Source organism: Hydractinia symbiolongicarpus, chromosome 3 (assembly GCF_029227915.1).
Source record: "Hydractinia symbiolongicarpus strain clone_291-10 chromosome 3, HSymV2.1, whole genome shotgun sequence".
NCBI classification, from domain to species: Eukaryota; Metazoa; Cnidaria; class Hydrozoa; order Anthoathecata; family Hydractiniidae; genus Hydractinia; species Hydractinia symbiolongicarpus.
In genome coordinates, this window is record NC_079877.1 from 24,159,678 (window position 1) to 24,175,399 (window position 15,722).

At 32.8% G+C, this 15,722-nt stretch overlaps 1 protein-coding gene across 1 annotated transcript; it reads left to right on the top strand.

The window, feature by feature from the left end:
- Window positions 1–1,590: 1,590 nt before the first annotated feature.
- On the top strand, window positions 1,591–3,188 carry LOC130636976 (uncharacterized). The gene is made up of 2 exons (XM_057446830.1): window positions 1,591–2,707; window positions 2,886–3,188. The coding sequence occupies exons 1-2, from the start codon at window positions 2,015–2,017 to the stop codon at window positions 3,186–3,188; spliced, it is 996 nt and encodes a 331-aa protein (XP_057302813.1). The 5' UTR covers window positions 1,591–2,014.
- Window positions 3,189–15,722: the final 12,534 nt, after the last annotated feature.

Consider the following 15,722-nt stretch of genomic DNA (forward strand, 5'->3'; position numbering starts at 1 on the left):
GTCACTTCTCAAATTACCAAGTTCTTTGAATAAGAAAAATTACACAAAAGAAAAAATTAATCACCCTGCCGAAATGGACGGGAGCGTCAATAAAAATTAATGTATAGGAAAAGAAAAAATGAAGGACAAAATCTTTTCTATAGTTTTAGCAACATAAAACATTCATTATTGTCATACTGCTTTCTATTTGCAATGTTAATCAGTATTAATTATCTTTGACGTGTGTCGATGTGAACATTATTACTTCTTCTTTCACACTGACACATTCCTGTTTCTCTGTCACCAATTGACTCCAACTTTAGGCATTGGTAAATGAAGTATAATCAATATTTGATGTCACGAATGTAGGACTTTTTTTTCCTATTTTATCTGCTTGCGCAACTTTATGAGTTTCTTTTACGTCACGTTTATCATTCCTTTTCACCTAGCGATCAATATAAGGAAATGGACTGTTACTTCGCGCATACCCCTAAATGAAATTATATCAGTAATTTTTGCGAAAGATATTGTTTTCTTAGTAAAATAAAATTAAAGTAATTTTAATTTTCAGCATTCGGGATTCTTTGCCACTATTTGACAAAAATAGTTAGTTTTCACCAAAAAGGTGCAAATACATGACATGATGATCACCGCATATTTTTTGCCCTACTGTCTTACAACAGGAAATAGAATTGTGTATCCACGTTCATAGAGTTTATAAACCATTGTAAACCGCAGGGTAAATTATATATACCTTCCGAAAACGTAAAATAAACAAAAAAGGAGGAAAAGAAAAGAAGTAAATAAAATGAAAACTCAAAACAAGACTTAGAAATTCTTCTTTTTTTCTTTCTTCTGTAAATCCTGGATTGGCTAATTTTCATAGGATGTTGGACATATTCAACATTTATTTTATGGTGTACGTCACAATATTACGGCAGATCTGTTTACAATTTTACGATGTTTACAGTATGTCTGTACAAAAAGTCATATCGTATATGTTACCCTGAAATATGTTAAACGCAGAAAAATAGTAGTTAATCACTTTGAATATATTTGAAAACTTTATGAAACCAGGACATAGATTTTAGAAAAAACATCCATAATCCTGTGTTAATATTTTAATTTAGTATTGCAACGTGTAATCTTTGTAAACTATCTGTAGTTACACTACGAAAATTTTTTTAAGATGCACAAGCATTATATTTTTTATAAAAAAAGCCTAAAACAAAAGCTTAATGGGCCATAAGTTAATAAAAAAACATTGTCATCTTTGTTCTGCGGTTTTATTTACGTCAGAAACTACTAATCTGATTCCACCTACGCAGATAGAATAGTAAAATGGTATGCCAACTGAAAATTCGTTTTAGAATCAACGTAATGAATTATGTAAATTTTATAAAAATGAAAAAAAACAACTGATATTCTTGATCTCTCCTTATTACTTATCATTTCTTTTTATATATTTATTGTTTATTTCCAAATAAGTCAGCTGATTCCAAGATCTCTTGTTACCAAATCAAAATCGTCGGAAAGACATTCTAATTATTTTTTCATGTTCTTCTTTGTCATGCAAATTCCTTTTTTTATTACCATGGTTCCATTCATCCGCACTTCTCCACAAAATCTTTGATTTATAATGTCAAAATAGCAAAAAGGTTACATTGTTTGAATATGTGGGAAGGAGGAAAAGTGTTAGAAACTAGGAACCTAATGCGTTATACAAGGAACAACACCGTGAATCACGAATCACGTAAATCACTTAAAATTGATCAATTTTCCTTTGATGACGTCATTCGCAAAAATCTATAAAACCTGGCTAACTTCAGAAGTCAAAATTAAATCCAGGACTTACCTTGTAGAAGAAATAATACGTTGTATCAACTTCTATTACACGCTATGTAAGTTTTTGCTGTGGATATATGCAAACAAACATTCTATATGCCTTTTAGAGTTAATAGGGCTATAAGGATACATACAAATGGTACATACAAATGAAATTGTCTCTAATTAGGTTTAATATACTTATATATTTATGATTTCTTTTAGAATAATGGTGAGAAACGATATCTTTCCCATCCTAGATGTTTCATGTCTGTCAGATAATTACACAGCAGCCACTGATTGGGAAGGTGCAAAACTTCAGCATGATGTACAGGTAAACAATCTTGTTGAAGAATTATCAAATGGTTTTAGTGACTGGGGATTTCTTTACGTGAAAGGACATGGTATACCACAAAATCTCATAGATGACGCATTTAAAATGTCAGAAAAGTTTTTTAAACAGGAGAAGGAGACGAAGATGAATTATAAAAGAGGACCTGGAATAAGTGAAGGATATGTTCCAATAAAAGGTGAAGTGTTTGATGAAATGAAACCTGAAGATATAAAGGAAGCTTTTGACTTTTTGCCTAATTCTGATGTGAGTAAAAAGTTGTCACAGGAAATGCCAGAAGTTGTGACTGAATTGAGTAAGTTATTTGAACATTGTTCAACATTGCTATACAAATTACTGAGGTTGCTTGCAGTTGCTCTTGGTATAGACACAGAGACTTTTGTGAATCTACATACAAATATTGGTAATCGCAGTTTAAATGGAACGTCACTGCGCACGTTGTTTTATCCACATATCAATCGACCAACAGGGGAGAATCAAAGACGTTGCGGTGAGCATACAGACTATGGTACAATAACTTTGCTTTTTCAAGATAATATCGGTGGCTTAGAGGTATGTTAACGCTTTTCTTGCCATATAAATCGTAAGAAAATTCAATTTTTTGCACAAAGAAATAATGCGTAATTTAACTAAATAATTGTATTGGTTTAACCTGAGTCATTGCCTTTCGTTTTTTCTGCAAGCTCAAAGAATCTTTTGTTAATTCAAAGTTATCAATGTAATATTTTAGGTTTTGTCTCCATCTGGAGAATTTGTAAAGGCTGTTCCGATTCCTGGTGCCATCGTTATTAATGCAGCTGATCTCTTGCATACATGGAGCAATGGAAAATTCCGCGCCACGATTCATAGAGTACAAATTCCAACTGATTCGATGCGATTGTCAATGCCACGTCAATCAATTGCGTTCTTTGCCCATCCAAATTATGATGTCACTATTAATTATCAGGACGAGAATGGAAAATCGAAAACGAGAAATGCGTATGAACATTTGAAAACAAGATTCGATTCCACCATTTTTACGAACAATGTTTAAAATTACTTATATGTAAATATTTAAATACTTTCTGCTTTTATTAACACGAAATTGGTGATTGGCTAACAATAGAGACATGAATACGGCAGAAAGATGTTTAATGTACAATCCATTAATATGAAGGTGTATCCACATTATTAATTATTATAACGAATATTTGTACAGGATAATTAATTCGAAAATGCAATATACATAGTGAAATATATACAAACAAATTTGTTCTCCCATTGAGTCATGTTAAAAAAAAAATCTAAAAAGTTTGATATGGAAAATTGATAACTGTTGAAAGCATTATTATTAACTTTCTTTTTCTTTTCATCCATGCGAGTACAGGTGAAGTTAGATTTTGTTTTAACAATGCTTTGGACTATGGCGGTTGTAAAGGAGAAATAACTTCCAACAATAACAACCAAAATCAGGGCAGTACTATGCTAAGAACAGTGTTTGTTCCAACCCCAGTCCTTTAAAGCTCGTGTCAATTACTTTGAACACAAAATTTACTTGCTTTCCTTTGATAATAGTCGTATTCCGTCTGTCTTGTTTTTTTGTTACGGAAGCACGAAATGCGATATATAAAGAACGGGCGACCCCGTGGATTTTTCCATGGGTTAACGACTAGTCCATAATAATATAACCATACACGTGTGTCTGTCACGCAAAATAATAACCGCAGTGGTGAGACACACGAAATGCGGGAAATAAAGGACGGGCGAACATGTGGATTTATCCACGGGCCATCAACTATTATTACCAATTGTTCATCACCAAAAATCAATAAAAAAAAGTTTAAAGATTTTGTTAGAATTTGTTTAAATTTCTTTTGTGTTTTTTTATTTTCAACTAAATCACATGTTGTTTTATTTCTTGTTCAATATTATATTCAATAAACTAGCCATTTCGGCAGGAATTCTACGGCGTATTGTAAAAATAATAGGTTTTTGTACCTTTTGTGCTGTTCAACAGGGTAGTTCTGTTATCAACACTAAAAAACTAACGATTTACGTACCGCTACACTAGACTGGCACCCTGCCGTGCTTCACTAGTCTCAATGGTAAAAACAGCGACAAAAAAGAAGCCCATTTTAAAGTTCTACCGGCTAAAGCCGTAGAATAATTAAAATGTATCTCTATGTCAATCATTTGCATACTCCTTTTAAGCTTCGTAACTTATCCGTAAGGAGCTTAATTAACTTAATAACAGAAAAGTATGAGGAAAATGACTTGGAGCTTAATTAACATAGGAATGTGATGTCACCAATACTATCCTATTACATACAATCCTATTAGGTAACTTCGCGTTAATCGTGTATTAGAAAACAGGATTTTGTTTATTTTTTTATAAAACGAGCCATTTCAAACTTTTTTAAACAAGAGGGTAAAGGTGCAAAGTGCAATGCTAACGTATGCAAAATTAGGTTTCAAATAAGTAGTGACGTTTGACCCTTTATTTTTTATTAAGCAATATCAAAAAGGAAAGAGTGGAAACATTAGAGTTTTGGCATAAACATTTGTACAGGACACCAGGTAATTAGGCCGTTTAACTTGGTCACATACGTTCAATGTCAATAAAAAGGACTGTTACATCAACTTTCTGAATAAAGCCTTTTAACACAGAATATGTGAAAAATTATTGAACAGATTTCCTGGCATCTGCTATATACTAAACATTGTTTTTTTGTTACTGATATGTGTCACGTGTATAATATTTATACGTGCAATCAAATATTTAATATGGTAGCCTGGTTTGATGTTAATACCGTAATCTTCTTTTCTGTCGCCTGTTTTGTACATTTAAGATCTTTTTAATCTATGTCGTAAACGCTAGTAGAAAGCCTCTTAGAATGTGAAGTCAGGTAGCGTTTCCCCAAGTTATCCTGTCCTAACCTTCTTCCTGAAATTTTGGATCCTAAGATTGGTTTTAGCAAGATAAACAAAAAAAATTACACAGAGATGTTAAAATGTCAGCACCACGAGTAATATGCTTGTTTAGAAAAGGTTGCGGTGAAAGAGCATTGCCGTCAGAATAATTGAAAAGGTTACAGGTTTCCTTAGTAACACTGGTGCCATGATTATTTGATAAAGAATTTTTGATGACTTCGTTGTTGTTTACGATTTGAACTATAAGAAGATCAATTTATAAACAAAATATAGATCTTTGTCAAACAATGCAATAAATTTGTCTTGCTGCTATTTCCCCTAATTTCAAATTTTTCAAGAATTAAATATGCAAAAAATAGTGAACAGGTCTACAATAAATGATTATATGTTAGACATCAAACACAATTATGAACGAAATTTCTTAGAAATGTGGTACAAACAAGTGCGAATCTTGGCTGACAAAATCATTTTTATTGGCGATTAGTTTAACCCTATTCGGTCCTGGGTTTTTTCGAACATACTATGACTGGGGGGAGGGGGTGGGATTTCGCACCCCTCGATAACTTTTCATAGGATTGTTCAAATTGAATCAAGCATGGCACACTTATAGTACGTTAAAAAAGGAACACAATGGCGGCAATAAATTTTCACTTGCGCCAGCACATTTTCTGTGACATCATCGGAAGTTTGAAATTTGTAAAAAATGCCACTATCTGCTTAAAATTTAATTACTTTAGTTTTAGAGCGAATTTTTTAACTTCTGTTTGAAGTTTCTGAAAACTAAATAGTTATTTAACATATCTTCTGGTTTTTACATAGATCGCATAAAAAATTGCTAAAAATTGCCCGAAAATTCGGTTTTCTCCGATTTTCGGGTAAAACCCGAAAAAATCAAATTAGGCACGTTTCCAAATTATGCAAAACGATTCTTCTTGATAATACAAAGTTGTGTCAGGAGTTATGATATTTTTCCCATTCTAAGGATTTCATAGAGCTTTTTAGGGGTAGTTTCGAGTAATGACTAATGTCAAAGCATCTGAAAGATATGGGACCTAAATATTTAGCATGCAGGTGTCTAATAGATAAATATTTAAACTCAGTATGTATCATAGCCATATAACGAAACAATAAGGAGTTATTAAAAAAACACCGTCGGGGGGGGGGAGGGGAGGGGGTGAAATCGCCCCCCCCTTCCTCCGGACCGAATAGGGTTAACTTTACGACGTCGGGGATGGAAAAATTCAAAATAAAAGTTGTGGTTCTAGCGAAAAAGATCCCGTCGTATGGTTTTGCCAGACTTGCTTTTCAGGGGTTTTGTTACATACTTTAATCTAGGAATTTGAATTAAATCTTTCTTTTAGAAGAAATACTTCACATAATCTAATCAAGATCCAAAAAAGTAGAATCAATTTAACAGTATTGTTTCTCTTTTAAAATGGAACAAATGGTGGTTAGACAATCTTTGCACGGATTGCGCTATAAAAAATAAAGAATTATGCAAATAAGAAAACAATCAGATTCTTCCTGCTTAAATGAAAATCATTTTCAAATTTAATTAGTATTCAATTATCTTTGACGTGTTTCGATATTTTTATTACTTGCTTTCATGACACAACGTTCCTGTTTCCATGCTCAGGTGACTTATGGTGCAACCCCGTAAAGTTCGTGTAAAAAGTTATTACCTCGTCATGGCAGCTTTAGGTGTTGATGTGTTTAGGTTTATTGTGCGAACGAGGTTGAAAACAAAAATTGTATTTGGTTTGTGTCAAATCGAGTCCCGTGATGAAGTGACACATTACAATTATTTAAAGTGGGTTATTTTTGTGACATGCCGTAAATAAAGAACACCAGCGGTCTTCCTTTTTTGGCAAAACACACATACAGTGAAACCTCCTTATAACAGACATCCTTTATATGCGACACTTCTCTACAACGGACACTTTCTTGGAAATGGATGAAACGACTGTCAAACTCTCATAACAACCCCTCCATGTTGCGGACACTTTATAGCAGACACTTCTATATAACAGACATCATTTCAAGGTCTCGATTGACGTACCCTCTAAAACTGACCTCTAAACACCGGGCAGGCTTAAGAATGGGTCATACAAAACAAATTTTGTAAAGAATTTGTTTTTTCTACTTAAGACAATGTTTTGTATTATTATTTAATTCTGCAATCTTTTGTATGTTATCTTTCAGTTTATTGTTTTTTTAGGGCTATAAAAACGAAATTTTCAGGGATTTCCAGGCCATATCCACCTCCGCAGTTAACGCGTTTCCTAGTTACTATAACTTCCATAGAGCAATAAGGAAGGATAAAAACACAAGCACGACTTTAGATATATTTTTGACACATAACCAACCACCAATTCTTTAGTACAATGAGAAAACCAAACACATCTTTGTCTGCACAGTTACCATATTGTTATATAAGACTAGCTGATAATCCCGTGAAAAGTCCAATCATTCAAAAAAATAAGGGTTAAAGAAGATTCTGTTGGCGTCAACAGTAACCTAGTCATATGCAGAAAAACGTTTTTGAGTTTTTTTTTAGCCCGTTGCCATTATTTCTTTACAGCCTGATACACTGATCAGTATAATTTATACGATCATAATTTTAATAAGCGGTTAGGGAGATAGAAAAGGTTTAAAAATTTTGATGACGTCAGCAAAATTTTTTTTATCAGTCACTATTGTGTAGTAAGTGTAGTAAAATGTATAGGGATATGTGCTCTTGACCAAAGGTTGAAGACGTATTTGGTCTTAAAGGTTATTTTGATAACGCAGCAAACTTATTGATTCCAAAACGGAATATTACTCCGGCGTAGGAAAGGGGGAGATCAAAATAGGTCCAATCAGCTCGTCAGTTCCAAACTTGTTTGGAACTGACGAGCTAAAGACGTCATTAAAATACATTTACGCCCTAATATTTCTTAAACTGTTCGTCTAAGGCACATAAGGATCAATATCACCTTCGTCAACCTTTTAAGCTCTACACAATGGAGGCCATGGGTAAAAAAAAATCTTTTGAAACGATTTTTATGTGTATGCGGTCCATTAAATTTCGCATTAGTGTCAGCCTAAAATGCAGTCACGTCTTGACGTTGTATCTATAGATTTAGCAAATTTGACAGAACCTTTTTGGTTACATCAAAGGAAAATGAAGATATCAGTTTTGCCTGTCATAGACACACGTACACATGGGTATTAGTATATAAGACTAGTTGGTAAGGCATGGGAAAATCCACTTATGCGGAAGAATTAATGAAACAGACGCGCCACTTATATTTTGATGACGTAAGCAATGAATCGTGGGTAATAAACCAAATTATGTATAGAAATTTCTTAGCTGTTGCCTCCTTTGTGTACAAAATGAGACGCTGATCAAGAAAATGTATAGTATCTTACGTCAAAAGCACGTCTTTTCCAAAACTGGTATGTTTCTAAACGTAAGTAGAAAATTGTGGTGATTCCAAGTAATCCAATGTGTTCCCGGGTAGTGTCAGGTTACCTACGAAGGAGATGAGTCAGTTAATTCCATTTTCAATTTAGAAGTGCTATGCAATGGGTTTACGAATCTTCCTTTGACTCTAATGTAACAACTTTACTCTAAGGTAATCCCGTCAAAGTTTTAGTAAATTACAGAATAGTTTTCAATACCAGCTGTTGAACAAAGAATATAAGGTACAAAATATTGAATAGAGCTGCCATTTTTACTAGGAAGAATTTCTTTGATAGAAATAGCAAATTTTAGTCAGAGTATTTTAGACGCATTATTCCTTAATTAGTTCTCCAAGCCAAATATTGATGAACGAAAAATGGAGGCCGTTTTACATTACACAAGATGTTTTAGACAATTGGTGAATAGTGCGAATTGTTGGCCCGATATACTGATATAATGTGAAATTAACCTAAAAAGTATTAATAAAAAATAATATGAAAATGTTAGCAATATTCTGCAATATCAAAGTTAAACCTAATTTTTTATTTTATTTATGTACAGTGTATAGACTGTAGGGAATAGTATTAGTGAAGTGTATCTTTCCCCAAACAGTACTAAAAATAAATATGAACCAACCTTTTTACAGGTTCAACTTTTAATTTATTCTATGCCTAAACTTTTTGTGACACAAGATAAATATGTACTTTTATAAAAACAGGAAAGCTGGTGTACATACCCGGTTGCTGACCTTGCACTTCTCATACGATCCTCCCATCAACAAGTAAACATTCTCTTGCCTCTGTCACAGTTGGCGGCCATACTTGTTTATTAAAAAGTTTCATCAAATTTTCTTGTGTCAATTTCCTTCTTAGTTTTCGGAAGAGCATATAAATTATATGGTTCTGAATTTTGAACCAACTACATTCCACATGATGTTCCACAACTTACCGTAACGCTGTATGCAGTTAGCCACATGGCTTTCGGAGTTACAAATACTGTTAAAGAAGCCTGCAATTTTTACTTCGAAGCAGCAAACATTTAGTCGATTTTCATTGCACTGACATTAGAACAGGTTTTAAGGGGAAATGCTTATTTTGCAACCACATCACCCCCTCTCTTCTTTATTTAGTATTCTATAGAATTAGAATCTTTTAAAATGGTAGAAAATTAAACCCATTACAAACGCATGTCAAAAAACTGTAAAGAATATTGTGACGGTAGAAAAAGCAACAATATTTAAAGATCACCTCTTGTGTAGAAAAATGTTAAATTAAATCTAATTTGACAAATAATTTTGTGCCCTCTCCCTACCCCCTCATCAGGTATAACATGGGTAACTTACTTCGAGCAAGAAGTAAGATTTTGCTATACCAGAGGCAGGTTTATATACTTAGCGTTTAAGAAATAAAGGGTGTCGAAAATATCTTATGCGTCGTATTTGTTGTTAACATCATTGCTTTTCAGTACCTAAGCCCTTTAGCATGTTGCATATTTTTGGAAGAATATATCAAAAACATATTAAAAAAAGTTACGGTCAAACAAATTATTCCAAAGTTTAAAGTATCTTCATTCCGGATTGTATTCCGGATCAAAAATGTAAAAGAGAAAAGCACACACAAAAAAAGATAAATCTAAAAATTTTTTTTTTTAATTTGATCCCACAATGCAGATTTATTAATTAAATATATAATGAAATATAAAAGCAAACCCACCAAATCATATAAACAATTTTCAATTACAAATTCCTTGAACTCTCTGAAGCTGCTAAACCATAGCGCAGTTGGACACGTATTGAAAAAAAATATCGAATTTTCTACAAATTATTCTGTTTTTATTTTGGAGAATCTATTCTCTTGGTCTGAAAGAATATGAAAATATTATCTAAAAACGCTAGGATATCCCCGCTTACATTTGAAGAAACACAGTGAAAAAGCTCAACAGCTGGTTTAAAAATCTAGCTGTAATATATTTATTTTATTTCCAATGCAAAGTATTGAAATGCAATTTTTTTTGCCTTGTAAATTTAAAATTATTATATAAAACCTACTCGAGGAAAGATTATAGGTCCCACTCAGCGAAAGTCGCAGTCGTTATCTTAGGTCTTAAATAATCAATGTGTTGTCTGGTTCAGTTTAGTGAGGACGTTCAGTGGGCTGATAAATTGAGTCTTTTTGGCAGCAAGTGTAGTGCAGCATACTTTAGGTGTGTCAGAGCTAGTATATTGTATCAAATTTGTTTTTGTTTTTTTTTGAAATTACGTTATGGTTATAAGCAATAAAATAAGCAATAAAATCATTTCAGAAAATAATTTCAAATAAGTAAAATCTCATTTCAGAATGTGTACTAAGTAATTTTAAATGACATCAGTTACCATATATATGTAAGAAAAATGAAAAATAACAGAATATCTCTTTATAATATATTTGTGGGTAATTCAAGTGTGATGTAAATATTACAATAAATTTGTCATCGCCTATTGATTAACGAATACCGAACTATAAAACGAAATGTTTAAAAAGCAAATGTCAGGGATTACCACGAACACCTTTGGCGTGTTTTTTTACATTCTTCCAGACTTGCTGCAGTTTTGTTTAATTAACTTTGACAGACTAATAGGCAAAAGACACCGATGAGAAAAGTATGTGTGAAGGTCAATTTCTAGCCACTAGTTCATTGGTATTACATTCTTTACAAACTTGTTTTCGATACTTTATACGCACCACCCTCTTCTGACATTTCCAGGGTGTATTTCAGAATTCCATGTCCTAAATAGGAAGCGTCTTATAGTGGTACTTCTCCATATTATTACAACGGTGCTTGTGACAGAATTCATACACATTGACATATGCATCATGTATATGATTGCATACCTCGTCTTAGGGTTAATGCTGGCAGGTGCAAGAATGGTCAAGTAATATCTCAAGATAATATGTGCAAAGTACCATGAAACTTGCGACAACAGAACCAGCAATATTGTCTTCATTACTCTGTTCCCGTATTGAGAATGACAAGATAGGGATTGACTCTTTTCGCTCTTCCTTTTTACAAACCAAAGCAAATGCAAATACAATATTGGGAAAAGTAAAACAAATATGGTTGCAAATACCAGCATCATATAAAATGGTGGATCCGCATCGAAATATTTCTCTGATGATTTGTATAAAAAAAAATTCAGCACATCGGGAGCTATTAAAATTGTAGTACACACTATTACAAACAGAACAAAGTATTTCAGTTTTAGATTAACCTTGTATACTAAAAGCAAATATCTATCAAGAGCAATTGCAAATGTCAAACATAATGATGCCACAGCTGGGATATATTTTACAATCAGAAAGAAAACGCATATACAATCAGAGGTGGAAAGCCAAAATATCATTACCGACGGGATGGAAATAGCACCAACCATAAAATCCGTGAAGGACATTGCAAAGAATAGCTTGCTGGACTTTTTGCGTGTTTGTTTCATTTTCCATGCTGTAAATAAGTACAGTAAATTTACTCCAATGATTGACAAAAACAGTACCACCCAAGGACTGACTTTTCTGAGCGCATCTGCTGTCCCTTCAAATGCCATTATTGTTTTGATGTTGGCACAGTTGTGGTGAACCGTAGTGAAGGATACATTTTCGCTTGTCATTACTAACCTTAACCAAATTCTGAAACTTTAAATATAATTTTAATCATTAAAACTTCCACACCTTACATTTAAAGCAGAAATAATTTTTTTTATCTAATGTGTTCAATAATAATTAGTAAAATTTAACATTTTTTTTTGAATAATTGATATTTAATTCTTAAAAGTCACCATTGTTATATTATTTGATCAGAAAAAGAGTTTGGTAGGCTTTACTTGTTGTAAATAAATAAAATAATCATAAAATGTAAACCTTTTATATTTTCAGAACCTAGTGCACGACTATTTTCTTTAATTGGAATTCTTCAGTGGAAGAACAAATGCTAAAATTTCAGAATTACTTGTTTTATGCATTCTTTTTTTAGACTGTTTGTTGCATGAGAAACAATTTATTGTACGTTTATTTGGTATTTTGAGAGTAGGTCGTAACTACCTTGTATAAGTCTGTGAAGATCGCTTTCTCGGTTAGAATTCCAACAACCAGGTTGAGCAGTTAAAATGTCTTTATTGCAAATGTCGTGTTTTTGCATTCTTGTATAATGCTTGGGTTCGTCTGCATATATTTTTTAAGATTTATAACTTGGTAGGTTTTGGCTATGCAGCTATGCTTAATGCACTAATCACCTTCTCCTATTAAATCCATTTTATGACATTGGATTGAACAGCTATTTATAAAAAAATAACAAAAAATGTATTAGTATAAAATATATTTTGGCTAATAAGTCTTCATTATTTGCCAGTTGCAGCTAAACCTGCTATAGCGACCATCTGTATAAGACAACCACCTGTTTTAGACGACCACATTTGCGTCTCTCCCTCCAACCAATGTGTTTTAAATTAAAACGACCATTTTTCTGGTCAATAGTTACCTTTCTAATACACAAGACTCAAAAAGAGATGGAGAAATAGATCTAGATGGTGCAAGTTTGGTACTGTTGGGTACCCCAACTCATCCTCATTCTAAAACATGACAAACAAAAGAATTGTTAACAAATAAATTGTTAATAGGCCATTACTGTGTACATCTTGAAACGCTGATCAAAATAAGGTAATGCATCGTGGCTTTTAATCAGCGGGTAAGGAAATACCAGGCTTTAAATATTGTGGTGACATCATCAATCCTTCTATTTCGAATCGAATTTGACTCACTTTGGTCCAACGCGGTTAAATATGTTTAAAGAAAAATGAAAAAAAAATACAATACGTATCAAGTACTAGAGAATGTACTAGTTGTTAGCCCGTGGCCTATATACTTCCCAATCTGTATTTCCTGCATCTTTCTTCGCCTGTTAGCGCGAAGTAATGAATTTACTTTGCAGGAATTTCTTTTTAATTTTTACTGTCTAAATATTTACCAACATAGTCACATTTTGCCGACTAAAAAATTGGTAGAATTTAGAAAATTACTAATCTCCACAAAACAATCAATTAGTAAAATGGCAATAAAATAAAGAAAAAAATCATAATATATGCAGTGAAAATTAACAAATGTTTAGTTCTTCAAGAAATCCTTAGCATCCTCTTAGCATGCTCACGGATTTACTTTCGCAAGACATCTTTTTTATATTTAGCGGGAATTTTATTTCACGTATTAACTGCTAGTGGATTTTTCGCGAGGATTTTATTTTGCGTATCTTACTTTTATCAATATCTCATTTATTCTTATTTTTCGCTGTGTGTTCTTCAGCCAGTAGCATGTGAACCACTGGACTTGTCAAATGTAAAGATATAAGAGCTATGAGATTTAAATGTACTTACTTATATTGTTAAACTTTTTTTGCATAGATTTATTTTTGTGAATTAGCGACGTTAAGTGTAAAATGCAGACCATTATTATACAGGATGTCCATGTTGGACGTTTTAGACAGTAAAACCTCATTTCTCTGTCACAGACAGACAAGCAGAAGAATTGTAATAATATGTACCAATCTGTACCTCGTTCACCGTACTTTATGTGCAAGGATATCGTGCGTCCGTAGCACGGCTATATATCGCGCAGGAGTACACTATGAGTATTAACATAACAGACTAGTCGATAGCCAATTAATAAATCCACATTCATCTATCCATTTAAATCCGAGTAACCCATTTGTTTTTTTTCTGTTTCCGTAACATGACTATAAAAATGCGCAGAGACAGAATGTGTGTATTCTGTAAGGAAACTGGACGTTAACCCGCAGAAATATAAACGGGTTCGTCCATCATAAATTATTTCTGGGGATTTATGAAATAAAACAAACATAATACGGATATTAAGATAAGAGAAGATTAGCTCATTTGCCTGTCAAAATATCAATTCGATTAGGGAGCCAAAAAAAACATTTATCTGGGTGTCGAAAACACTCGAACCTACATATTATTTCGATCAGTGTTACAAGTTCTTCATAACAGAATCAAGTGACTAAAATTTCTGAAAAAAATTGGCATATGAACAGGCTGATAACGTTATAAAACCTCCATAGCTTCAAGTGAATACACCTTTCCCGAATTAAGTTACTTTGATGTACCTCTGCTATTTCTTAACTTGTCAAACAAAATGAATGTGACTTTTGAAATCCTCACCTGAAACTTGATAGAATGTGAGATCTTAAGATTCATAGAGCAAACAAACAACCTGTTACAACAGTTTTTTGTACTAATCGACCTTTTAGCTTATTAGCACAAATCAAAAATTAGACTTTGACCGTAACATTATTACAACCAAAACAACATTGTCACGTGTCAAATTAAGATGAAAATTTATACACACACCAATTTAATGATGCTGAATATGATCTTAAAATCAAAACATCAAAAATATAATTTTTTTTTAAAAACATGCAATTCGGGAAACGCGTATTGTTTCAAAGGGCATTTAACTAGTCTTTTATACTAGCACTTTAGACTTCTGGCTGTGACCTATTTCGTCGCAATTTTTATGGCACAAGTTACTAAGAACCAGAAGATACGAATATTAATCCAATTCCTCAAAACTGGGCTATTTTACCCGATTCAGGAGCTATGGCTGAATGACGTCATCGAAGTTTCTAGAATCAATTATTTCTGCATTGTTAGTCTGCTTTAAAAGACTAATTCCAGGATCGGTATTAATCACAAAATTTCTACTAGAAAATAATCAAAATAGCAAGTTCCACAAAAACCATACTCTTTCTTCTTTAACAAAAAGAAACACGATGAATTTTAAACTTGTTTTTCTTTTTTCAGCGTACCAAAATGAAACGGAGTACTTCCATTTCGTGTTTTTTTATAAATTAGACGAGTTTACACAATTTCTCCCGCTTTTATAAAATAAACAAAAAACATTTTCAGAGCTTGCAAAAAAGGGCCAAAAGAATACTCTAAAATAGTAGAAACAGGTTATTAGATTACCCACGAAATCTATTTGCATGTGGGCTTTTGATTGAGGACATCATCAAAATTTATTTTTTTAAATTTGTGGCTTTCTAGTCAACTACAATCTGCCGGCTGCAGAGTTTTGACAAGGCAATTCCATTTGGCCAGTTCGAAAAATAGCCAAAAATCGGCCTTTTCCAATAATATTATGTCCAGGATTGTCTGAGAAAGTAGTTTTACTC